Below are 25,779 nucleotides of genomic sequence, written 5' to 3' on the forward strand. Positions count from 1 at the left end.
GACATGTCCATGGATTTATATTACTGGCAAGCTTGTATATTTTGTTTTTAAGTTTTGTATATTTAATTTCTTTTCTCTAGATTTAAGGTCCGTCGCCACGAAGGCATTTTGCTATTATCATAGGCTAAGTATTTCTAGTTCCCTACTTTTAAGCGGAATTTACCCCCCTGAATTTATCATTTTTAATTACACGGCCCGAAGTGCCTACAAGAGCCGTGAGTCGTGTTATCATTTGGTAGGAAGGTGTGATCACGCGGACATCACTGACGAGATTCGGCATCTCTAGCGCCGAGATTGCGGTAAACACTAGAGGGAGAACGAAAACGTAGGAGCCCAGGCGAGCACCCAACGGTTATTGGCGGATAGGAGGAAAGCGCGAACGGATAGCAGGCGACTCTGCCAGGGAGAGTGCGGACAGCCAATCGCGAGGCCGTCTGGCCCATAAAGCAACTATCCTCCTTATATACTTGCTTCCATGAAGTTATAGTTTCTTGATGGTTGCTTCATGGCCAAGCAAAGGCGAGAAGCTGCCGACGCCGACGTTGACGTCGCCGCCCAGGCAGCCCCAGACATGAAGAAACTATAAAGGAGGGCTCGTCGGTGGCAGAGTGACTCGCTGCTTTTTCTTACTGTCAGTGCTCGTTTGCTTGTCAATGCGGAAGGTTACAGCGAGAGCCTTTTCACTCGCACTTTTCACCAGGTATTCCTTATTTCCCTCCCCCCTCCTCCTCACAGTAGTTAGAGCGAGTGCACGGTTCCCAAAGTGCCGTCCGACGATAGTCTTGGCCTTTGCGGACGTTGACCGCCGTCTCCGAGCATATGTATGTACATATATGTATGTATATTCATATTCCCTTATAACACCTCTCGCCATGAAAACGAGCGCTTTAGATGCTATATGGGGGTATGGATCATTATCCGACAGACAATCTCCTAGATCAGTGAAGCCAACAGCCTGGCCAAGCTGGGGCACATAATCAATATTAGGAGATATGTTCATTTCGTCAAAAATGATGACACAATTCCTTTCCATTGGAATCATGTCATGCCTCAAAGCCAGGTACGAATTTTTTGAGCGGCATCGAGTTCGAAATATTCGAATAACAGCCGCTTAAAACTGAATTAGCTATGGATATATTTTGATCTACTGCTGGAATTTCATCTGTTCCAATACCTGGTACATGATCTGTCACAGAATCTTGTTCAAGATCTGTTACTGCATCTGGAACAGGATCTGTTACAGGAATTTCAGTTACAATTACATATTTATTTACTTGAAATAACCCTTCTGTACTTTTCCTTTTTAACTGGCGTTTGCTAAACAAACTTTCATGTACAGGGGCATGGCCTAATTTAAAATTTAATTGAAAAAAAAAAGGTAAAAACGAAATATTAATAACAAATTATTTATAATTTAAAAAGACTCGGTTCCCAGTCAGTAAATATGTATGTACATTTATATGTATGTATGTCAGGGCTCGGCACCCATACAGTGAAGTGCGCTTGTGTGCGTAGCTAAAACACGAAGATGCCTACGCCGAAACCGGTTTCTTGCTTTACACTGCACGAATCTATTTGTGGTTGATGCTGCAATTATTTCGTGTTGAAACTTTCAAGGAAAACAAAAGTTTAAAGCAAAATAATACAAAAAATTGAGTAAAATTATAAAAAAGAACACGTAAATAAAATAATAATAAAATAATAACAAAACAATAACAAAATAATAAAATAATAATAAAAAAATAATAACTCTCCCACGAACACGTGGGAGCAGCCGCATTACTCCACCAACACGCCCTTAAGCAGCCACATTCCTCCGAAACGAACGACGCTGAGTGGAAACATGGGCAAATGGTTTGAGGATTTAAAAATCATTAGAAATATGGTACCATTATCCACTTATTTGTGAATCGCAAGATCAGGATGTTCTGATACGCAAAGAGCTTCCAATATTACTGGATGATCTTGATATTTTTTTTAGTCGCGCATTGACGACAATAGGTCTTATAAAAACGTTTTTGTGATAATGTCCAAATCTATGCTTCCATTGTATTCTTTGATGCGCAAAAGGTCGGCTAAATGCTGATCAGATGTAGAACTACGTAGCTTTGTTAATATTATGTTCATGCTTAAAAACGCCACTTCTCAATTATAAGTCGTTCCGAACATAGAATACAACTTGTACATTTCAACTTTCAGGTTTGGATATTTTCTGTCATCAATGCGCCCAAAACTTTTCTCCACTTTCTAAAGGAATTTCCAGATCATCCCGTAATGTTATGAGCTCTTGGCGTATCGGAACATCCAGATCTTGCAATTCACAAATAAGTGGATAATCGTGTACCTCAACCATATTTCTAATCAATTTTAAATCCTCAAACCTTTTGCCCATGTTGTCATGCAGCGACTTTACAATAGCTGTGAATTGTTATATTTTTTCAGAGCGATCAATGTCATATTCCGTAAATATAATGGATGTTTTTTCTAAATTTACGAATATTTTATTTTCTAATTGTCTGGTCAGAATGGAGAGTTTCCTGTCAAAATGATGAATTTATGATAATGATAAGATCTCATTAACTAAAAAATTTTTTTATTTTTTCCTTGTAGGCAGAGATTGAGATCATTTAAAATGGCAGTCATGTCACAAAGAAAAGCCAGGTCCACTAAAAAATCGGGGTTTTCTAGAGCCAAAACAAGATCCTCTGTGTTTTTGTCCATACTTCTTAAGAAGATGAGAACCTCGTTCCGCAAATTAAATAAGCGCTCTAAACATTTGCCCCTACTAAGCCAACGCACGTCCGTGTACATTATCAAATCTCCGTGCTCTGCATTTAGTTCTTAAACGAATTCTTTAAACTTTCGGTGCGTTAAAGCGTTATGACCAGCTCTTATTTTATTAATGATCTTAATAGATGTATTCATAACGGTAACCATCTTCAGCTCTTTTGCAAATAGTGCTTCCTGATGGATAACGCAGTGAAATGCCGGGCAACATATTCCGTTATTCGCAAAAATTCCTACAAGGCCTTTTGTGTTTCCCCGTCATTACCTTCGCTCCATCCGTGCATATTGAGCTCAGTTTACTTTTAGCAACTACAGAAAAACGTTTGACAGGAGCGTTTCAAAACAAAACCTGCCCCGTAACATGGTCGTGAAGAGATACCACATCAAAACTTCTTCAAAACACTTCAAATTGCTGTCTACTGTTTTGATGCATATTATTAGCTGGCAAATACTATTTATATCTGTACTCTCATCCAGAGAAACAGAATAATATTTGCAATTCGCGAGTCTTTTATTCGCTTCAGCTTTTATAAATAGGCTTATCTCTTCCGTCCTACGTGTGGTGGTTCGTGGAGATAATGAAAAGTTCCGGCAAAGTTTTAAAAGTTCATTGCTTTTTAGTTCCAAACGAGCTTAGAACATCACACATAAGGTTTTTAAAAAATATCCCATCGGTGACGGGGCGGTATTGCTTTGCTAAAGCTAGTGCAATTGTAAAAGAGGCTTTTTTTTATAGCTAGGCTGTCCTTATCTTCCACTAAAAATAATAGAAAATATTTGGCCTGGCATTCCAAAACTTTTTGGACACGATCAACCCTCTTATTATGTTATAATCAACATGTTTTGAATTGTAATGTCTTTCAATGGCATATAAATTACAGCGGGACGCAACATGATCGCAAATTGTGCATTGCGCATCGCCATCCATATTTTGGACAAAGAAAAATGTGTTTTCCCAATTCTCATCGAACATTTTTTGTCTCAGTGTATATTTGAGTAGTTGCGTAGCGTGGTCTCACATTGATGACGGCTGATCAGCAACTGATGCCGAGACAACAAGTGCCGAAGTCGCATTGCCGAAGCCATACGAAGCTCTGCTGCTTTTTTATACTGTCGGTGTACCGGCAGCGCAGCAGCAGCGCAATTTTGCGCACCCCAGGGATAGGGCCGTGCCGAGCCCTGATGTATGTAAATATGTGTGTAACCTTAGTTTGAAACACATATGCATATGTATATACTTATGCACCCTTATGAAATTGTCCAATTTTACATTTTACATTCTTACATCTGTGAAACCACTCAGGCCCAAGAGAAATGTAGTTGTATTACATACATATTTATATAGTAATTTAATTAATTATTGATTAGTTTTAATATTTTTAATTGTATCTTTTGATTACATCTCAAGTAGTATCCTCAGAAGCCACCTGCTCCGCCCAGCTTGTGTGGGCCACCGTAAATTGAGCCCCTGCGTCAACAACGGCTGGGTCAGCTTCTAGTGGGTCGGCTTCTTGAGCCGGCTCAGCTTGTTGGCCTGGTGCTGGTGCATTGGTGCTATTGTCGGCAGATTCAGGTGCTGTTTGCTCGACGCCAGAGTGTTCTGGTACTGCAGTGTTCTGGCGTGCGGATCCATGGTGCAATCCGATTCTATATATTTCCAAGTAGAGCGTTTCCACACAGAGGGCTCTGTGATTGACTCGGTTGTAGAAGCTCAAGCTTTTAAAAGTCATGAATGACTTGTTCGACCTATTGAATGAGGGACAATATCGTTTAGATGGAACTTATAAAAATGAAATGCAAACATTTCTTAAATATTTGAAAACCATTAGATTATGTCCCACTCAAGAAGATGGAGACAATTCAAGAACGAACGTAATCAGTGACCTAATCATGAGTTGCGAAAATATTGTCACTGTTTCCTCACGGCTTTTGAGCAGTGAGGAAATTAGTGCTATTGGCACTCATTTGTATAGACAAGATCCTATTGAAAATTTTTTTTAGTCGATTAAAATCAAACATGGACCTGTTACTGCAACTCGGTTGCAGATTTTCAAACTTTCAAGGAAAACAAAAGTTTTAAGCAAAATAATAAAAAAAATTGAGTAAAATTATAAAAAAGAACACGTAAATAAAATAATAATAAAATAATAACAAAACAATAACAAAATAATAAAATAATAATAAAAAAATAATAACTCTCCCACGAACACGTGGGAGCAGCCGCATTACTCCACCAACACGCCCTTAAGCAGCCACATTCCTCCGAAACGAACGACGCTGAGTGGAAACATGGGCAAATGGTTTGAGGATTTAAAAATCATTAGAAATATGGTACCATTATCCACTTATTTGTGAATCGCAAGATCAGGATGTTCTGATACGCAAAGAGCTTCCAATATTACTGGATGATCTTGATATTTTTTAGTCGCGCATTGACGACAATAGGTCTTATAAAAACGTTTTTGTGATAATGTCCAAATCTATGCTTCCATTGTATTCTTTGATGCGCAAAAGGTCGGCTAAATGCTGATCAGATGTAGAACTACGTAGCTTTGTTAATATTATGTTCATGCTTAAAAACGCCACTTCTCAATTATAAGTCGTTCCGAACATAGAATACAACTTGTACATTTCAACTTTCAGGTTTGGATATTTTCTGTCATCAATGCGCGCCCAAAACTTTTCTCCACTTTCTAAAGGAATTTCCAGATCATCCCGTAATGTTATGAGCTCTTGGCGTATCGGAACATCCAGATCTTGCAATTCACAAATAAGTGGATAATCGTGTACCTCAACCATATTTCTAATCAATTTTAAATCCTCAAACCTTTTGCCCATGTTGTCATGCAGCGACTTTACAATAGCTGTGAATTGTTCAATTTTTTCAGAGCGATCAATGTCATATTCCGTAAATATAATGGATGTTTTTTCTAAATTTACGAATATTTTTTTTCTAATTGTCTGGTCAGAATGGAGAGTTTCCTGTCAAAATGATGAATTTATGATTATGATAATGATAATGATCTCATTAACTCCAAAATTTTTTATTTTTTCCTTGTAGGCAGAGATTGAGATCATTTAAAATGGCAGTCATGTCACAAAGAAAAGCCAGGTCCACTAAAAAATCGGGGTTTTCTAGAGCCAAAACAAGATCCTCTGTGTTTTTGTCCATACTTCTTAAGAAGATGAGAACCTCGTTCCGCAAATTAAATAAGCGCTCTAAACATTTGCCCCTACTAAGCCAACGCTCGTCCGTGTACATTATCAAATCTCCGTGCTCTGCATTTAGTTCTTAAACGAATTCTTTAAACTTTCGGTGCGTTAAAGCGTTATGACCAGCTCTTATTTTATTAATGATCTTAATAGATGTATTCATAACGGTAACCATCTTCAGCTCTTTTGCAAATAGTGCTTCCTGATGGATAACGCAGTGAAATGCCGGGCAACATATTCCGTTATTCGCAAAAATTCCTACAAGGCCTTTGTGTTTCCCCGTCATTACCTTCGCTCCATCCGTGCATATTGAGCTCAGTTTACTTTTAGCAACTACAGAAAAAACGTTTGACAGGAGCGTTTCAAACAAAACCTGCCCCGTAACATGGTCGTGAAGAGATACCACATAAAAACTTCTTCAAAACACTTCAAATTGCTGTCTACTGTTTTGATGCATATTATTAGCTGGCAAATACTATTTATATCTGTACTCTCATCCAGAGAAACAGAATAATATTTGCAATTCGCGAGTCTTTTATTCGCTTCAGCTTTTATAAATAGGCTTATCTCTTCCGTCCTACGTGTGGTGGTTCGTGGAGATAATGAAAAGTTCCGGCAAAGTTTTAAAAGTTCATTGCTTTTAGTTCCAAACGAGCTTAGAACATCACACATAAGGTTTTTAAAAAATATCCCATCGGTGACGGGGCGGTATTGCTTTGCTAAAGCTAGTGCAATTGTAAAAGAGGCTTTTTTTTATAGCTAGGCTGTCCTTATCTTCCACTAAAAATAATAGAAAATATTTGGCCTGGCATTCCAAAACTTTTTGGACACGATCAACCCTCTTATTATGTTATAATCAACATGTTTTGAATTGTAATGTCTTTCAATGGCATATAAATTACAGCGGGACGCAACATGATCGCAAATTGTGCATTGCGCATAACCATCCATATTTTGGACAAAGAAAAATGTGTTTTCCCAATTCTCATCGAACATTTTTTGTCTCAGTGTATATTTGAGTAGTTGCGTAGCGTGGTCTCACATTGATGACGGCTGATCAGCAACTGATGCCGAGACAACAAGTGCCGAAGTCGCATTGCCGAAGCCATACGAAGCTCTGCTGCTTTTTTATACTGTCGGTGTACCGGCAGCGCAGCAGCAGCGCAATTTTACGCACCCCAGGGATAGGGCCGTGCCGAGCCCTGTTTTAGACATATGTACATAGATATACTGTTTCCGACTCGCAAACCAGAATCAAAATCTCCAAGGGCTCTGGTTCGACCCGGAATTCAATCAATTTAATAATCTTGCTAGGGTAATCTTCCTCTTACTGTATCGATATTCACATATTACATACATGTTCTATAGCAACAATCTTCTGCTCTTTTAAAATAGCACATTATTGTCGAGCGTTTGAGTATTGAACACAAATTGTTATGTAGTTATACTTGAGAATCTATACAATTCATGTCCTAGTTGGACAATGTTTCTAAAAAGGATCGTTAAGTAAGGATAATCATCCGAAACAGTCAAGAAAGCTCGCTTTTCTCGAAGATTTACAACGTCCAGCTCAGTCCGTGGACCGAAGTCTCATCGAAATCTTAAGGGGGAGTACCTAATCAATAATGCTTACTACAAATCCGTCAACCAGAGCAAAGTTTTCGCAAATGGTTTAAGATTTTATTGGCTGAAAGCCTAAGAAAGGACCTTACTGACCAGTTCCAGAAGAGTATGCGGCCGTAATGAAAACGTGCGGCACTTCTATTATTATGAACATAACTGTATGTATGTATGTTCATATATTATCACAGGGAATGGCACTCTAGAACAATTTACAATCTAAATATTTTATTTTCAAATTTTTCTGTGCGCGCGAATTTCTGCAATTTGTGGTTTGGGATTTTCTTGTCAAGGAAATCCTCTCCTGTGTCTAAACGGTCAGGGAAATCCTCTCCTGTGACTAAACGGTCAGGGAAATCCTCCCCTGTGTCTAAACGGTCAGGGAAATCCTCTCCTGCCAGACGCTCTCGCAAGCACTATTAGGATTTCCTCAACAGGTGCGAAAAAGGTGGGTGCTTTGAAAAGTTCGTCCTTTTGATTTCACATGCCAAAGAGAGGATTAGGTCAGCGGAGAGAGGATTAGGTCAGCAGAGAGAGCAAGAGCACCGCACAATTCAGTGTTTTCCAGCACTGGCAATTGTAGATGGAACCAGGGACTTATCGATAAAATATACCGCACGACCCTCAAAAATATATCTAATTTTAGAAATATATCATCAATATATCGTACGTCTTAAATCATTTTCCTCGATTTTGATCTTCTGCTTAATATAACCAGCTAGTTAGGAATCTCAGCACTAAAGCCATACTTTTATCCGATTCCTAAAACAATTATTAATTAGATTGGCTACTTTTCATAGGTGTCTTTTATTGAATTGCTTAGAAAATAAAGATCAAATTGAAAATGTCAACCAAAAAAATAGTATAACACGTTACGCGAGTGGGCATGGAATTTTACGCTACTTGACAACTTGTTGCTTTTCAGCCGGTAGAATGGTATGTAACGTGTCTATGGATGCCCTCTTTTCATTAGACATGGACTGACATGTTTTTAACCTCTTCCATATGATTTCTATGATACATAGATAAAATATCGTTATCTATAATTTGAAAAAATTCGTTGAGATGGAGTTATATTACTGGCAAGCTTACACTCTTAGTCCTTAAACTATTGTCTTACTTGAGACAATAATCATTTCACTTTTTTTCATTACTTTCCTTTTATTGGATTGTTTACAAAATAAGATGAATACTAAAGAGGTAAATAAAAAATAAATAAGCATAAAACCACCAACCATGCAGTGTACATGTATGTAGATGTGCCAGTTCATACAAGCAAACGGCATATTAATATGTAATATATGTGGAAACTGTGTAGTTACCATGTAAAAACAAGGGAAAAGGAAATTTTGGCACGTTCTTTGCTTAAACCATTTTAAATATACAATCCAATAAAGTTTAGTAAAAATAATATGCTAAATTGTAGAGAATTGATTCATCAATCGGATAAACTCATATGTTCAGTGGTGAAATCCACACATTTGATCGAATATCAAAATAGAAAATAAGAAAATTAGATGGAATATTTCGGTATTGCTTTAAGGGTCAGCCGGTATATTTTATCGACAAATCAGCGGTCTCACTGATTTGGTTGTTTTCAGCCAAAATTAACCGAAATTTCAGCAACTTGATTTTTAATTGAACAAAGTGCCATTGCTTTTGATAGAGGTTTAAGTAAAGTAAGCTGACTACAGGAGAACACACACCCACACCGACCAGCCCCAATAGGAAAGCGCCAACAAGTGCAATAGGTTATAAAATCTACGAAACTTCATCAAAACGAATCAACTTCTTATCAGCAGAAACAACAACAAAAGACTGTAAGTGACATTAATTAAAGTCAAGCAGAAATACATTCGCCTAGCTCACGTTCATTTGCTCGTCAACCCCAATCCATCCCCCCGAAGAGAGCGGAGAAAAACAATTGCTGGCGGAATCTCTGACGTGTCACAAGTGCTCAAAAGAACATAACGGAAATGTGCGGCGCACCCAGCGCTGCTGTCGGCAATGGCACTCGTGCCCTCATCTTGGTCGGTGGCTATGGCACCCGCCTGCGCCCGCTCACCCTGAGCACACCCAAGCCTCTGGTGGAGTTTGCCAATAAGCCGATTCTGTTGCACCAGCTGGAGGCACTTGTCGATGCCGGCTGCCGTCAGGTGAGTGTTGGAGTTCGCTCCAGCTATGCGTAATATTTATATAAGCCAACATGTTGCTCATCCAGGTCATACTCGCCGTCAGCTATAGGGCTGAGCAAATGGAGAAGGAGCTGAAGGTGGAGGCGGACAAACTGGGCGTGGAACTGATATTCTCACATGAAACGGAGCCCCTAGGTACAGCTGGACCCCTGGCCCTGGCCAAATCGATACTGACTGCCAGTCCGGAGCCCTTCTTTGTACTCAACTCGGATGTGATCTGTGACTTCCCCTTCAAGCAGCTGGTGCAGTTCCATCGAAATCACGGCAAAGAGGGGACCATTGTCGTGACCAAGGTGGAGGAGCCCTCCAAGTACGGTGTGGTGCTGTACGACGAGGACGGCTGCATCAAGAACTTTATCGAGAAGCCGCAGGAGTTTGTCAGCAACAAAATTAATGCCGGCATTTACATCTTCAATCCATCGGTGCTTGAGAGGATTGAGGTGAGGCCCACATCCATCGAGAAGGAGGTCTTTCCGGCCATGGCCGAGCAACAGCAGCTTTACGCCATGGATCTGACCGGCTTCTGGATGGACATTGGACAGCCCAAAGACTTTCTTACAGGTAGGATGACTCACTGACTGGGAGGGCAGAGCACTCGCCGCCTATCTTCAATTGCCTCATTAGCCCTTATCGTCTGCCGCAGTGTCGTGCATTTTTTAATCATGTTTTGGTTTCGCTCGAATTTGGGTTATCTTTTCGTGTGTGTTTTCTCGGAAGACCTAAGGCCACGGAGAATGTTTGATAGAGCGATTTCTGTTTGAGTGTGGTGGAGGCTCGTTAGGCAGATAGCGTGAGCGGGAAGACCCCTGTCCCAGATAGCAGAATCCCCTGGCAGGAGACATTTATTGATCTGCCTCTTCCTGTATCTACTTCCAGGCATGTGCCTCTACCTGAGCTCGCTGCGTCAGAAGCAATCAACGAAGCTGTACACCGGGCCAGGAGTCGTGGGCAACGTACTGGTGGATCCCACAGCCACAATAGGCGAGGGCTGCCGCATTGGGCCGAATGTAACTATCGGGCCGGACGTAATCATCGAGGATGGGGTGTGCATCAAGCGTGCCACCATACTAAAAGGCGCCATTGTACGCTCCCACTCCTGGCTGGACTCCTGCATCGTGGGCTGGCGCTCGACGGTTGGTCGTTGGGTGCGCATCGAGGGCATCACTGTGCTCGGCGAGGATGTGATTGTCAAGGACGAGCTCTACGTGAACGGGGGCCAAGTGCTGCCGCACAAAAGCATTGCGGCCAGCGTGCCCGAGCCACAGATCATCATGTAAGCGGGGGGAATGGTGCCTCGCTGTTAGCTGTAGTCTAACTATGATTTAGTTTCGTTTCGGTATTCGACATTTGTCCACAACAATGGCCTTCTGTTGCCACCGTCTGTCCATTAATTGGATTCTGTCAATGAAAGTACTAGTATTTAAGTCAAACGTTTGCAATATTTTAAACAAAGAACGAAAAACAATGAGAAACATTTCCAATACTTAGCTTTGCTATTGCTATTCTATATAAATTAAGGCTACATTTCCCCTTGGGGAAGCTTGACTTGTAGTCGTCCGAGTATAAGTGTATAATCAGCCGAACCTTTTTCTACTTTGATACGAGTAAGCAGAGCATAAGTTTTGTACTTATAATTCTACAAATTAGACAAATATACATAAACATATATTATCAAAATAACTAAAACAAGTTAATGGAAGGAACATTGAGGATGTAGGAAATTCGTTGCTCCTATTGCTGCCATTTCTTGGAGATGATTGGAGACTGGGACCAACGATCGTGCTTCGAGGTTTACAAGTGAAAAGATTAAGAGAGTTAAAAGCTACCCTTTCAGTAACCTTACCTTACCCTTACTCGTGTACCTTTCAAGTGTATAAAACGTTGCCTAACGTTGCCTAGCAACGGCTTCTAGAAGCATTATCTGGAACCACAACAATAGTTTCTTTCTTTCTTAAAATGTTGAAATCTCTTGGGCAGAGCGATGGCCAGCAGCCACAGCTGCAACTCCTTTGGGAGGACAAGGATGTCAAGTTTGACACGCCGCATCTGTAAGTTATTCAGCGAGAGAGATTGGGGGGGAATAGGTATTCAGTCTACATACCAATTTCAGGCACACTCGTTTACGCACTGGAGAGAAGGTGCTGGACTACATCTACCACATCGAGGACAGCAAGGGTAATCCTGGGGACACGGGCCGCCTAATGGTCACCAATCTTCGAGTGATTTGGCATTCCTTGGTGCACAAAAAGTACAATTTATGTGGGTAACTATGCAGGGGATTCATCAGACATCAGACTGACTCTCTTTTCCTTTTTCAGCCATTGGCTTTGCGAGGTTCGGAAACACCAATACGCGAATCGTTCACATGCACTCCAAGGGCCGGATGCCCAGTCAGGCATTGTACATTCTGGCCATCAGCAATGAGACGCGTTTCGAGTTCCTCTTCACGGATGTGTCCGGCGAAACGGCGCGTCGTGATCAGCCCATCTTTGCCAGCGTCTTTGATGTGTACCAGTGAGTGGCCAATGAAATTTCTCTTGTAGAACCACACAAACTGTCTGATTCCTCTCACTTTCCTGTAGATTATATCAACGGACGTATCTCTATCGCGACCTGAAGCTGCGTGGAGCCATTGTGCTCTCTGGCCAACTGATTATCCTGCCCGATGAGCAGGTCTACAGCCAGGTACAGGGCGTCTGGAATCTATCCAGCGATCAGGGAAATCTGGGCAGCTTTGTCGTCTCCAACATACGTCTTGTGTGGTTCGCTGATGCCAATGAGACCTTCAACATCAGCCTGCCATATCTGCAGATTGAGAGCGTGAGCGTCATACTCCTTTTGGCTAGAATCTCCCACCAAAATCTGACTTTTCCTTCTAGCTTCGTGTGCGAGAGTCCAAGTACGGGCCTGCATTGGTCATCCAAACAGCTGAGACTGGCGGCGGCTATGTACTCGGCTTTCGCATCGATCCCGCCGAGCGGCTGAACGATCTATTCAAGGAGCTCTGCTCGCTGCACACCGTCTACATAGAGCAGCCCAACTTTGGCATCCACTACGATGCACAGGATGCGCGCCAGCGACTGGCGGATGCCGCTGAGGAGGCGGCCCAGGCTACGCAATTCAAGATCGAGAATTTCGAGGAGCTGGACGAGCGGCAAGAGCGCGAAATCAATACCAAACTGAATAGCTATCTGGCGGAGGGTTGTGTGTCGCACAGCAATCCTCAATCGGACAGGGATCCGGTGTATTGCAAGGAGCTGGGCTTTGCCATGGAGCGCATACGGGAGGGTTACAAGCTGCAGGATTTGTGGAATGTTATGCCCACAAAAATGGAGATATTCGAGGAATAATCATCAGAAATATAAATATACAAAAGAGTTAACTGAAGGAATGGCACAAAATATATTTAGATAAACAGAAATATATTATGGGAATAAATAGGATTTCGAATGGGAATCAAAGATTTAACCAAGGAAAGTACTGGGTACCGGAATTCAGTACAAAATCAAACAAAGTTCTGTCCAAGCCAAAGACAATGTTAATACAGAAAATGATGAACGTTTTCATAAATTAAAATGAAAGGATAACTAAAGATTAAACACAATTTACGGAAATGTATCTGCAATTTTAAGGACTGTCAAGAAATTATTGAATAGGACTCAAAGATACGCTTTTTGGGGAACAGAAAAGGGAAAACAAAATTTAATCCGAACATCAAAAATTCATAATCTTGTAGTTATTTTTTAGGGATTTTTATTGACGCATACAACTCGCTGTGTGTTTAAGTAATTTTGCATTTGTTTGGAATCTCTTGAAATTGTACTTAGCTTAGGGCTAATACTTGATAATTCGACTTGATTTTATGCTTTTTTTTTTGTTGCAAATTTTAATTATGGAATTTTGTTTGTGGCACTACTTCTTAATGATATCAAAGAGTTTTGCATCTGTTCTGAATGGGGTTCTGAGAGTGGGGCATCTACATATCTGTGTTGTCTGGGATCAAGCAAATTGATTGAACTATCATTGGGGGGGCTTCGGGTTGGGTTGGGTTGTTGGTTGTCTTTTGCTTGGTATTATAAATTAGTTCATATCACAACACACAGTTGATTTGACCTCTAAATATATTCATATGCTGCTCTTACAGATAGATTTAGGTAGTATTATATTATTATTATTATTATTATATATGTATGTATTTATGTTCATTTAATATAGATTTATGAATGAATTAGTTTTGTTTTGTTTCTAAGCTATAAATTCTAACAAACTTAATTAAAGTAGGAAAATTAATTGTAGTTGTGGCGTTTACATGATCTTCTCCTCTTTTCCTACCTGTTCTTAATTTTCTCATAATTCTCTCTTTCTCGATATCTTTTTTTGTGCCTCAAAGGCCAACGTATGTAGAACATAATCGAATCGAAAGCATTGCAATTTTTCTGTTTGTACATGGGACAAATACAAATAAGCAAAATCATGATTACAACAAAATAAAATACATAAAAAACACACGCAATCATTTTGAAATATGAATATCAGGAATGGCTTACATTTTACATGGTTTTGTTTCTTTATACAATTAATACTTTTTCTGCTTAAAGTTCTTCGTTTTGCTAAGGACTGAGGCTAAACATAAATTCTTGAATCTTCTGTTTTTTGTTTGTTTGTTTGTTTTTTGCATACATGTCAGTATCAGTTTCAGTTTCAGTATCATATATTCGTTAGTGGATTCTTTGTTATATCAGTCTTGAAGACCAAGTCAAAATTTTGTGTCTACCCAAAAGAAAAGCGAAAATGGGGGAAAGTAAAGCCTGGATCTCTCTCTTGAATGTGGGCAAAGAAAAGCCGGGATGTCGCCTCTTTCTGTGGCGTAGCCTGATCTTTTCCAAGAAAATCGGTTTAATGGATAAAACCCTCTTGGAAAATATATTAATTTCATAATGGTTATGCCTTGGCCATGGGTTTACATTACACTCCACTTTCCCAGAACAATGCCACACGAATAGGCGCTTTGGAACGCGAGTCAAACATAAACAGTAACTAGAACCAAAAGACTTCGAACTTGGAAAGTTTTCTAGACCCTTTCCCATTGTCACTGCTGCTGCCGCATCGGATTACGTTCCACTGCACGAACATCCGAGATGATTGTTTACGAAACTTAAGTGCTGCCACTGTGGCAGCTGCTGGCGGAGATCTGTTGACGGGCGCGTTGACGCGTCATGGGTGGCGAGGGGCGTGCTGGAGATAAGCCACCACAGCTGCGTTTCGCTGGGCCCTTTGCTGGGGCCGATTTACGCTTGGCGGGTGCACGGGGAGCCCTTCCCGTAGAGGTGGATGTGCTGACTGGTGTGGGAGTGGCAGCTGCAGCAGCCGCGGCACGGCTGCGTTTCGCTGGTTCCCTCTTCGTTGACGATTTGCGTTTGGTAGGCGCTCTGGCTGCTTCTTCCGGTGAGGTTGAGGTGGCGGCGACTGGTGTGGGATTGGCAGCCGCTGCACGACTGCGCTTGGCAGATCCACTCTTGGTGGTTGCCTTGCGTTTGACAGGTGCTGCAGGTTTGGGCGCCACTTCTACTGGTGAGACTGATGTGTTGACTGGTGAGGGCGCACCTGAAGCAGCAGCGGCGGCTGCAGCTGCTGACGTTCTTGTGCGACGTCGCCTGGCCGTGAGCAGCGGACCGCGACGACGACGCTTTGGCTTGGGCTCGTCTGTGGCGCCAGTGGCTGAGGTGTGAGTGTTGTGTGAGCGAGATCTGCTCCTGGTGGCGATTGCGGTGATGGCGGCGGTGGTGTTGGGGCTCTCTAAATAGGGCATCGGCACGAATGCCGACCCCTTATGCGGCAGCAATGTCACGGAGCTGAGGAACCAAACGAAAGGCTTACTTTAAACGATGCTCCCAACGATTATGCTGGATACTTACCTAGGCTTTGGTTTCTGGATTGACTCTGGATCATCCTCGTCGTCCTCCTCGTCCTCGTCTTCGCTGTCATTCACGGCGGGCACAAATTTGGGTCGCTTCAGTTCAAAGCCGCGGAATTTGTTACTGCCAGAGCAAAGATCGACACGGAATTAAAATAAATTGATTGATCCAAGGATCTGCAGGACTTACATTTTAATTGGCGTTATGGGCATGGGCCGGATGGGCTTAAACTGGCACAGATCCATGAGTAAGCTATCAGTGCTGGGATTACGTACGCGGGCCGCTGCCGAGCGATGCAGTTCAGTGGGTGCCACCGTGTATACCTTGAGGAACGCCTCCGTCGGCACCTGGCTAGCGGGTTTCCTGTTGGCATGCGCCAGAACGAAGCGTCCACTGCTCGAGCTGGCGGTGATCGATGTAATCCGACTCGGTCCGCATCCCATCAACCCTCCCGCTCCGGCCAGTTTCCGCTTGAGCGTCTGGCTGGTTAGCGTTAAGGGCTTCGCCGGCGGCACTGCGGATTCAACTGGTGGTGGCGGTGGGGCTGAAGCTGGGGCTGGGGCAAGGGCCACGGGTGCTGGTGCGGGTGCTGACATGACGAGGGCCTTCTGCACGGTATCCTTGATAAATTCGGTGCCGCGATGCAGGCGCACAGATAGGGTCTTCATCAGTGCACTGGCAGCACTTGGACGCGAGGCACCCACGGCCGAGGGAGTGCCCACCGTGCCACCGCCTGTCCCATTGCTCGGGTTGCTGTTGATCTTGCCGGCATCGTAGGCCGGCATACCGGCTGCGGCTAGCATCATTACTGCTATTCGGGCTTGGGCTGTGGCAGGGGCAGGAGGACTGTGGCTATGGGTGGATGCTGCTCTGCCTCTGCTCCTCGGACCAGTAGCACTAACATGCCCGGCTCTAGCGGTGGGGCTGCAATCGCTTATCTCATTTACCACGCATTTTCCATCTTCACTTTACATTTGACTCTTTTTTCCCCCAACCCAACACAAATTAGGCACTCTTTTTGTTTTCTTTTTCACAATTTGGGACTTCTTTTGCGTGTTTGCTGCCTCCCTGGTTCGCTTCACCGTTTTGCGTTTACCTCACACACGCTCGTTCGTACTACTACACGCACTACCACCTCACACGCGTACGCACACGAACACACACACACACACACACCACTCTCCTGCTACTACTTCTCGTTTGCTGCCTTTATTTTACCCATCCATTTCCATTGTGTGTCGCCGGTCCAAGAAGCCCTTTTAATGGTCCCTATAGGCAGCTATCACCAACACGATTTAGTCTTTTGTACTGGAAGCCATTTATTGTTTGTAAAATTAGCCTGGCCTTGTATGCGGGGCCAACAAGAAAATGGCTTTGCGAATTCCGCTTTTTGCTATGTTTTACGCTTTTACTACCGCACACGTTCATTCATCAGCAGCAGCTGTGGGCTAACGATATATCGATATACTTTATTTGTTGATATTTTATTTGCGGCTGATGTCTAATTGGACTTTTTTCGTGGGGATATATCATCGCACCAACTGCTTTTATTTGTTCTTGCTTTTACGCCACTTGACCAACCACAGAATTTCAAACCCGCCACTTTTGATTCTACTTATCGATGTACACACAAACAGGTTATTTTGTGCGATAAATGGACTTTTTCGGGGTAACGATCTTTATCCTCTCCTGTTTCGTTCTTCAAGTTCATCAAAATCATAACAGTTTTCTATCAATTTCTTTGAGTAAAATTCGAATTGAAATTTGCTTGTCCCTCAGCAGCAGCTGTGTGCGATATATCGTTTAGGAATTTAGGCGATGATTTTGAAGGCAAAATATTATAGTGCTGCCAGACTGATGGCTTTATAATGGACTGACCTTTTTTTCTTGGTCTGGCAGGTATAAATTATGGGATAAATTATGGCATAAATCTGAATGTGAAATAGTTTTACCATAAAGCAATTATAGCCTTTATTCGAAAGTAATTTTCGTAAATGCAAGCGAATGCAATTCTGTAACATTTATAGCTGGAAACGAACATATAAAAATCTTTATTAGGATCTAAACTTCCCAAATGATTGCCAAGTAGCTTTACTGCCACTTTGACGGTTGCCGCTCAATCGATAAAAATAAACTTAAATTTGAAATTAAATAAGCTTAAAAGCTACTGTTCGGCCACTGCTGCGATAATCTGAAATCATAGATAAGAGCGTCGCTCCGTATCAAGTTTATTATGGCAAAATAATTGCCCTGACGCATGCTGCGCTCGATTTACGAACCCAATCCGGTCGGTACGGGCGGTGGCGGCGGCGCTTGCGCAGTTTCCTGTCCCAATGGCCGGCAAGAGGCGGGCACCGATCGCGACGAGAAAGAGGTGGGATCGGGTATGGCACGCTTTTGTGGTCTTGGCCACCCCCTAGGGACACTGGATACAACTGCTGCGACTGCTGCTGCTGCTGCTGCTTCTCCTGCTGCTGTGACAGAAGTGTTTTTTGGCATGTCAAATGGCCGTTGGTTGCCGCTGCCGCAGCTCTACCTCTACCTCTACCTCTTGCTCCGTTTAATAACATTATGAAAACGCGTGTTTTACAGCTCATCATGAGGCCAGAAAGAGGAGCGGGAGCTTTGCATTGCTTGCATATTTTCGTGCACTCGATTCTCACTGCGGCTGGCTGCCAGACTGCCAGTTAAGAGTCAAGTCCTCGCCATTGGGACGCGGCTGGAGGTCACTTCGTCGTCGACAGCGACCGCCCCCCCATTGCGCCTCACCAGGCCACCACGCGCTGCGGCTCTGGCTGCTACTCTGGCTCTGGCTCTGGCTCTGGCTTCAGCATCGACGTTGGCCCTCTGCGCAACCGCACCGCTAACAAAAGCCAGAAGCAGAAGCCAGCGTCGGAGCAGGCGTCAGCCTTTGGGCAGAGGGCTATAATTTTCCAATATGCAAATGTGTTTGTGCCACAAAATGGCGCTGTGGTCGCCTCATTAGAAGAGTTCGGCAATCGAGAACGGGAGTGCGAGCGAGAGAGAGCTCCGCCGAGTGGCCGAAACCATTGACAATTATGCAATTTTGCAGCACGACTAAGCAAATTATTTTCACTAAATTAAATTTTAACTCGTGCTGGGCGCACTTCTCAAAGAGTATTCACGAGCATAACCACATCCACAGGCCACATCCGCCCATAACCTCAGTGATGCCGCTGACTCCGCTGCGCTCCACGCCAAGTGTGTGCCGAGTGGAGAGGATTTGTGGGGAGAGAGAGAGAGAGTGAGAGAGCGAGTGGATTGACATGTGGCATGGCGTTGAAAAGCTTTGAGATGTGCCAGACTTGGGTTCTGGGGAGGCACGCAGCCGCAGCCACAGCTGCCGCTGGGTGGAGGCACACAATGAAAGTGCAAACAAAGAAATCCCTCCAACATTTTCTTTCAAAAATAATTGCTCGTTCGTTGCTTTATCGATGTGACAGCAAACTGGGGCTTTGTCTTGGAGTTGAACATTAGAAATGGTTTCCCCTCCTTGGTAAATCAATAAAACTGGAGAGTCAAGGATTTTTCAGATTTTTTTAGTTTTACGACACAAATTGCCAGATTTCGTTCTGTTTCTACATTGTTCAATGGTTTGTTTTGGTGACTGTTTAACACTGTTACTGCTTTACTAGTTATTCAACACTTGGCAAATCGATAAGCGATTGAGGACACGCTTTCATCACCGCCCCCACAAACGCCGCCAGAAATCTTCGCCTGAGAATAAATTTGATAGTTTTCAAACCCACCAACCGAATCGCTTCTATCCTTAATGAAGCTCATTTTGGAAATTTATGAACTCTGCGCGAGCGGTGCGTCCCGTGTTTATAATCAACGTGAGATGCCACAATATAAATGATTATTGAAATGCGCAACGCAAATGAAGCGAAGTGAACACACAACAATAACAGATTTGTACGCAACAAATTCCGCGCATTGTTTTCAACAAATTGTTTCTCTCTCTTGAAAATCGATTTAGTTGATTTTCAATTACATTTCATTGCGGCCTCAACATTTTTTTCTGCCACAGGTGTGAAGAGGTGCGTTTCTTTTCTTTTTTGTTTCCTTTTTTTTTTGGTAATGAAAAAGCCATAAATCATGACACAAATGAAGTTGAACTCTGGGGTTCTTGCGGCCCTTCGTTTTTCTCGTGTTTTATTGTTGCAAAGTGTAACATTGATTAAGCATTATTAGCGTTTATTGTTGTTGCGGCTCACTCTCAGTCTTCGTATATCCTCCATTCCGAACCACTCCACTCCAATCCACTCCATTTTCTGTGGCATTCTAGACAGTCCATTGTGGTGCGGTACTCCGCTTCTCTGCTCTTTCTATTTTCTTTCCTATTTTGGTTGTTGCTTTTTGTGCACGCACAGTGGGACACTTTCCATCATCAGCACTCCTCCGAATGATGGAACGCTTCGCTGCCCAGCTCTGGCACCGCCATCAGGCCCCCCCACAAAACATGCCCCACTTCGAGGGCTGACCGCTATGGGGGCAAACATATTGATATATGTTCGCTGTCTGTCTGTCTGTCGCTCTGTCTGTCCGTTCGACTGCTCGAAGTAAATCAAAATTGATTTGCTGTGTGTGTGCAGCCTCCTCGGGTAATGGACTTTTTAATGAACTCTGGGCCATGGACAATGGGAATTTCTGGCAGTTGTAATGCTTGCATTTTGGAAGGTATTTTCTAGCTGGTATTTCCCCTCACAACTCCACAAATAACACGCAAAAGAAAATGTTCAACCGAACAGAAATTGCAATAAAAACGAGTCAGAACAGCAACCAAATGGGCCGAAAGCAACGTCGAGTGTGACGGGAGCCGAGCCACAGAGAGGCGGCGGCCATTACTCAGGCGCATTGGCTTGGCCAATAAAACGGAGCGGAGAAATGGCCATAAGCACAGCAGAGGGGATTGGCCAGAGGCAAGACGAGTTCTGGGGGCGCCTCCAAGCCTCCACGAAAATCGGAAACAAAGCGCCCAAATTGATTTTGCGGTAGCCCAGGCAATAAATGTTTTTCAAGCCAAATGCTAAATACAAGTTGACTAAAAGGGAGAGGGGTACACACTGGCATGGGAGGAGTCGAATGGGCTGTGGGGGCTATCCAATCTCACAGCCCAGAAGGTTTGACAAAGTGCATGGCAAAACCACAAGCAGAAGATGGAACCTTCCCACCTCTTTCTGGTACCCACCATCGGGAAGGAGAAGGAAAGGGACCTTCCCTTCAACTGCAACGAGAAAATATGATGACATATCGCGTCATAGTTCAAACGGCAGGGAATCCACTGATCAATTTTGTACACAGCAAGGCGCCATCTTTTTGGCCCTCGCATGGCTCTGGCTCTGGCTCTGGCTCTTACTTTTATTTTCGAGGATTTAGTATGCAGGATAAAGTGTAAATAAATATATGTATAAGCATAAACGGGGGCACCGGAGGAACTTGGCCTGGTCAGTGGCTCACAGTGCTTGTTTTTTTTTGGTTTATTTGTTTTTTTTTTGTTTCGTTTCGTTTTGAGTGAGCCAAATCGTTGGCCATAATTTTTTATTATCCCCGAGTTCAGTGCAAAAAGACGACGCAGACGCAGACGGAGACGGAGACGGACTCTTGGCTTCCGTTGGCGGACTCCAAGTTGGAGTTTGGCTCTGGGGGCTCTGCGCTGGGAGTAGCCATAAAAATAATTAATTGGCTTTTATGTGGCAGGAGCCGTTGAAATTTCGCTTGTTTTTCTGCTTTTCCCTGTCCCCTGGCTCTCGGCGTTGTGTGTGCTGCCTGGCAAATGCAATTTCTGCATCGCATTCGCCAGTTTAATTAGCCATATTAATTATCTTCATAATCAGCATCTGTTCTGTGGTCGCACTCGCACACACACACATGCACACAAAGCTCATTTCCGCTTCTGCTGGCGGCCATTTTGTTTTTTTGTTCTGCTCCCGCTTGTTGTTTTGTTGTTTTGGCAAATTAATTAGTTTCTGCGGTTCCCCCCATTGGCCACTCGACCACAGAATCAAATACATTTGTGTTTGATTTTTCCATTAATTGTACACAGAGAAATGGATGGGGGACATCGAGGTATCGTAAGCGATTTCTAAATTGTCATTAAAAGAGGTTAAAAGTGGTCCAAATGCGTACTTCATTTATAGAGCTTTCCCATTGGGAAATGATCTTAAGATTCTATAAAAAATTCAAATATGAGTGCCTTGAATGGTCACATTCTGTGGCGCCTGTCTATATTTTCTGAGAGAGCTTTGAAACCATTAAACCATTCAAAATCGTGTCTGAGAATACCATCCATGGTTCTTCTTATTATTTACCAAACCACAATTATCCAAATGTAATCTAGTTAACTCTGAATTCTATTACATATTCGCTGAAATGTTTCAGTCATCCTACTGTCTGCACCTCTGACCTAACCTAAGCCTCCACCTGATTACGTGGATTTTCTCCCACATTTCTGTGGAGCACCTTGCAGAACTTTTGCAGCGGTTCTTCTTTTCTTCCCATTTTTATGCCACTTGTTTAATGTTTAATCATACATTTCCCAGCCCTTTCTTGCCGTCAGAACCACTTCACTTTGCACCGCCGCTTCCTTTTGCAGACCCCATGATGATCAGCGTCGTTCGTTGCCATTAATTTATGCGCGGAAAACTGCAGCACAGTGTGAAGCATTTTCCCCATTGCTTTTTGTTCTCGCTGGAAAATGTTCTTCGTGGCATAAATAGTGAGGAAAATATGTACATACTCGTATATGAAACGAGAATGTTGTTGATAATAAACCGAGAGAGAGAATGTCAGGGGAGCGTTGGAAAATGAAGGGGAAATGAGCGCAAAATTAATGGATTTTAATAAGTGAAGAAAATACCTATATGATTATTAATGATAATCGCTGGGTAGTTGTAGAGAAAAGCCATAAATAATGGAATAATTGGTGGGGCAATTCACGTTAATTGGAGGAGAAAGTCTCCAAAGTTTATATGCAAGAAAAAGGTAATCAAAGTTGAAAGGAAAACAACTAATTACTAATGATTGGATGTAAAAGCATAAGGAATAATGCAAGACGGGCTTATGTCTGGCAAATAATTTATTTAACAATAAAACCAAGGAATTTACAAATAAAATGTGCACTGAGAAAATTAAGCGAAAAGCTACGACAAGCAAGAAGCGAAAAGGTAAGAAGGAAAGAAGGAAAGTCTCTTTCCAAACACTTTTCGAATGCCATAAATTACCACGAGAAAAGGGTCTGAAAAACAAATCAACACTAATGAGTTTTTGTTTAATTGAAAAATAAAGAAAATCAAGCGGGCGCAGCAAAAGGTAAAAGTTTGTTAGGCAAACAAAAAGAAACCCCTAAAAGTTAAAACCGAAAATATTGTATAATAAAACCAAACTGAAAAACAAAAGGATGTAAAAAGACGAGCTTCGAGCAACAGAGCAATTGTGAAAGGGCTTCAATGTGTACCGCCCCTTAAATATTATGTGTATAAATCTGCGTGTTTTACGCGCCAAAAGTACAATGCAATAGAATGCAATGAAAAAGCCAACCATATAAAGCATATTATAGTTGGATCTATATAGTTTGATGTGTGCCCAAGTTTAATGAAGCGGAAATGCAAATCAACAAGAGCGCAAAAACTATGTATGGGATGTACGACGTACATCCAGCCACAGGCCTTGGGTCGGGGCCAGGCCAATTGTTCACTTACCGCGTCTCTGCGTACGATTCAGAAAAACGTCAACGATGCTGATGATGATGGTGATTGCATATACATATAGTTCTTATATAGTATGACCTGGCTGTGGATCCATTGTTCCATTCGCCTGACATTTCAACGCGGGAATCAACAATCAAACAAACAAATGCGTAAACGCCGTCAGAGGTCCGAGTCGAAGGTTTTCTCGGCTGCTGCGCTTTTGTTTGTTTTGAGAACGGGCCTCCTCCTTCTCGACCTTTTGCTACGCGGAGTTCTGCAAAACCAACAATAAAAGAAAAGTTATATGGCTGAAAATTGAGATGAGATGAGAGAGGGAGCTAGTTGTTGTTTTCCATTAGTTGCAGTTCATTGGGTTCCAATTGCGTTTCTAGTTTTATTGATAGCCGCAAAAGTTTTGATGGGTTTTAATCGTTGAAATGTTTTTTAGGAAGCGAATAGATTCATTCAGCAGAAGTGCTTAAAAGATTCTAGTTTTACGCCTAAAGGCATTGGGATATCAAATAAAAGTTTCTCTTCCACGCACACAATACAAAATGTGCAAATTTATGGTTGACTTTTGTCACTAGTGTGGTTTTAGTCGCTTCTGTTATGGTTTTAGGTGTGCTGTGTCCCTCTATGGCCCTTTGATGTTGGAATTATCGCGGTACTCCTGTATATGCCGTTCCTGCGCCTCACGCCGCTGCTTGCCCTCTGCAAAGGCGCTCATCGGTTGCCAGTGTCCTGCCTTCGGCTTGGGCTTGGCGCGGAAGCGCTGCTTGCGCACGTACAAAGGACGGCGCTGATTCACCCACCAGGCAAAGTCGGGCAGTATAATGCGCATTGACTTGACCACAGCCTGGTGTCGCTTGATTTGATCCCGCCGCTCCAGCCACTTGCGGCCGTACTCCCATCCCAGGATGTAGCTCATGCAGGGCGGCTCCTCGTCGCGCTGCTCGGGAATGGGATCCGGACGCACAGTCTCTGGGAGAATCGCACCGCTGTGATCCTTGGCGACAACGGGCTTCGAACGCTTCCAAATGCTTTCCTTAAGCATTGTTTTGTGAACGAAATTTGTTGTTTGATGTTGACTGCAAGTTGTCTGGTTGTTGAATGAGTTTTGATGGGTTATGAATTACTTGATGAAAGCTAGATCGAAGGCTACTTGTTTGCTTAGTTTTAGGATATACTGAAATCCTGGAAGATACATAAATGTGCAAGCCATTAGCAAGTAATGCTACAATTTATTCAATAACTCTGGGAAACCGCGCACCATCTCCAAGGCAAAGTTCAAAGACAAACCCTTTTTGCCAAGCTCCAGCCCGACTCCCACCTGAGCCACAGACAATACTCGTAATAATTTTAATTAAATGCATCAAGACCCATTGACCAAAACAAAGGCAGCCAAACACGAACGGCGCAAAGATATGGAAAGGGCAGGGAAATGAATCCCGAAATGAGTTGCAAACAAATTACGCCGCAGAAACGGGCTCCCAGCGGTGACAAATTACAAGGAAACAACACAACGGCAGAGCGCGACGCCAGCGATGAGAAATGATGACAGCGCACAACGGTAACCGTCAGACAGAGATGGAGAGACAGGGACAGAAAGCGCAACGAGAGAACGGAGCGTGAGTGGCGAGCGTGCGAGAGAGCGGGCCAGACAGCACATTAGCGGCGCACAAAGGGCTGCAGAGCAAAAAGGAAAGCTGCGAAAAATTTGCACAGCATTAGATCATGCTGGGACCACGTGGTTATTGTGACCCTTGTGCACATACACTATGGTTACATTCAGCAAACTTTGATTGCCTAATTGTGAATGGTAAAAGTACGCTGCGTTCGATACGTGGAACTGGTAGGAAAAACAGATGGTGCGGGTGCCGGTGCCATGGCCACTTCCGCTGTGATGTATTCTGGCACCTTTTGGCACGCGTTGTGCCACTTTATGGAGCAAACCCCACATCCAACTGTTCCACTGTTCCGCTATCTTCCTCGTGGCACACAACAGCCTCAGCTCAGACCTTCCCTGCATACTTGACCTATGACCAGGAACGCCCCCGCTGGCTGGACTGTGCCCTCATGCCGCGCTTTTCACATCCCTGGCATCTTCTTTTGGTCGAGACTTTGTTGGTTTATTTGGGTTTTACGCTCGGATTTACATCTGTTTGCATTTTGTTCAGTTTCTTTGTAGCCGATGGAACAAATGGGCGATTTGTTTTCCATTCCATTTGGGCTCTCAGGGAACCTTTATGGCCATTAGCAAAATGTTTTTAGGGTATTCATTTCGGCATTTTGCACGCCATAGTTTGGTTTGGTTTTATGCCTGCTAACTCAATTATCAGT

At 43.1% G+C, this 25,779-nt stretch overlaps 4 protein-coding genes across 5 annotated transcripts; 2 read left to right on the forward strand and 2 right to left on the reverse strand.

Annotated features, from left to right (window-relative positions):
• The first annotated feature begins 9,204 nt into the window (after window positions 1-9,204).
• Window positions 9,205-11,498, forward strand: LOC117897769 (mannose-1-phosphate guanyltransferase beta). 2 transcript variants are annotated; one of them, XM_034806815.1, is made up of 4 exons: window positions 9,205-9,440; window positions 9,528-9,776; window positions 9,842-10,376; window positions 10,692-11,498. In XM_034806815.1, the coding sequence occupies exons 2-4, from the start codon at window positions 9,597-9,599 to the stop codon at window positions 11,090-11,092; spliced, it is 1,116 nt and encodes a 371-aa protein (XP_034662706.1). In that variant the 5' UTR covers window positions 9,205-9,440; window positions 9,528-9,596; the 3' UTR covers window positions 11,093-11,498. The 2 variants fall into 2 exon arrangements, with proteins under 2 accessions (XP_034662706.1, XP_034662705.1); XM_034806814.1 differs by lacking the exon at window positions 9,205-9,440 and having other exon boundaries at window positions 9,507-9,776.
• Window positions 11,499-11,730: 232 nt separating this feature from the next.
• Window positions 11,731-13,691, forward strand: LOC117897209 (Bardet-Biedl syndrome 5 protein homolog). Its single transcript, XM_034805913.1, has 5 exons — window positions 11,731-11,863; window positions 11,926-12,074; window positions 12,134-12,329; window positions 12,398-12,635; window positions 12,695-13,691. The coding sequence occupies exons 1-5, from the start codon at window positions 11,772-11,774 to the stop codon at window positions 13,163-13,165; spliced, it is 1,146 nt and encodes a 381-aa protein (XP_034661804.1). The 5' UTR covers window positions 11,731-11,771; the 3' UTR covers window positions 13,166-13,691.
• A 5-nt stretch (window positions 13,692-13,696) lies between these two features.
• LOC117897208 (nucleolar protein dao-5) lies at window positions 13,697-17,161 on the reverse strand. The gene is made up of 3 exons (XM_034805911.1): window positions 15,920-17,161; window positions 15,731-15,853; window positions 13,697-15,667 (listed from the first exon to the last, which is right to left on the reverse strand). Exons 1-3 carry the CDS (start codon window positions 16,534-16,536, stop codon window positions 14,971-14,973), a joined length of 1,437 nt encoding a protein of 478 aa, XP_034661802.1. The 5' UTR covers window positions 16,537-17,161; the 3' UTR covers window positions 13,697-14,970.
• Window positions 17,162-23,990: 6,829 nt separating this feature from the next.
• LOC117896923 lies at window positions 23,991-24,543 on the reverse strand. The gene has a single exon (XM_034805463.1). The coding sequence runs from the start codon at window positions 24,491-24,493 to the stop codon at window positions 24,074-24,076; it is 420 nt and encodes a 139-aa protein (XP_034661354.1). The 5' UTR covers window positions 24,494-24,543; the 3' UTR covers window positions 23,991-24,073.
• Window positions 24,544-25,779: the final 1,236 nt, after the last annotated feature.

This window comes from Drosophila subobscura, chromosome O (assembly GCF_008121235.1).
Source record: "Drosophila subobscura isolate 14011-0131.10 chromosome O, UCBerk_Dsub_1.0, whole genome shotgun sequence".
In the NCBI taxonomy this organism is placed as follows: domain Eukaryota; kingdom Metazoa; phylum Arthropoda; class Insecta; order Diptera; family Drosophilidae; genus Drosophila; species Drosophila subobscura.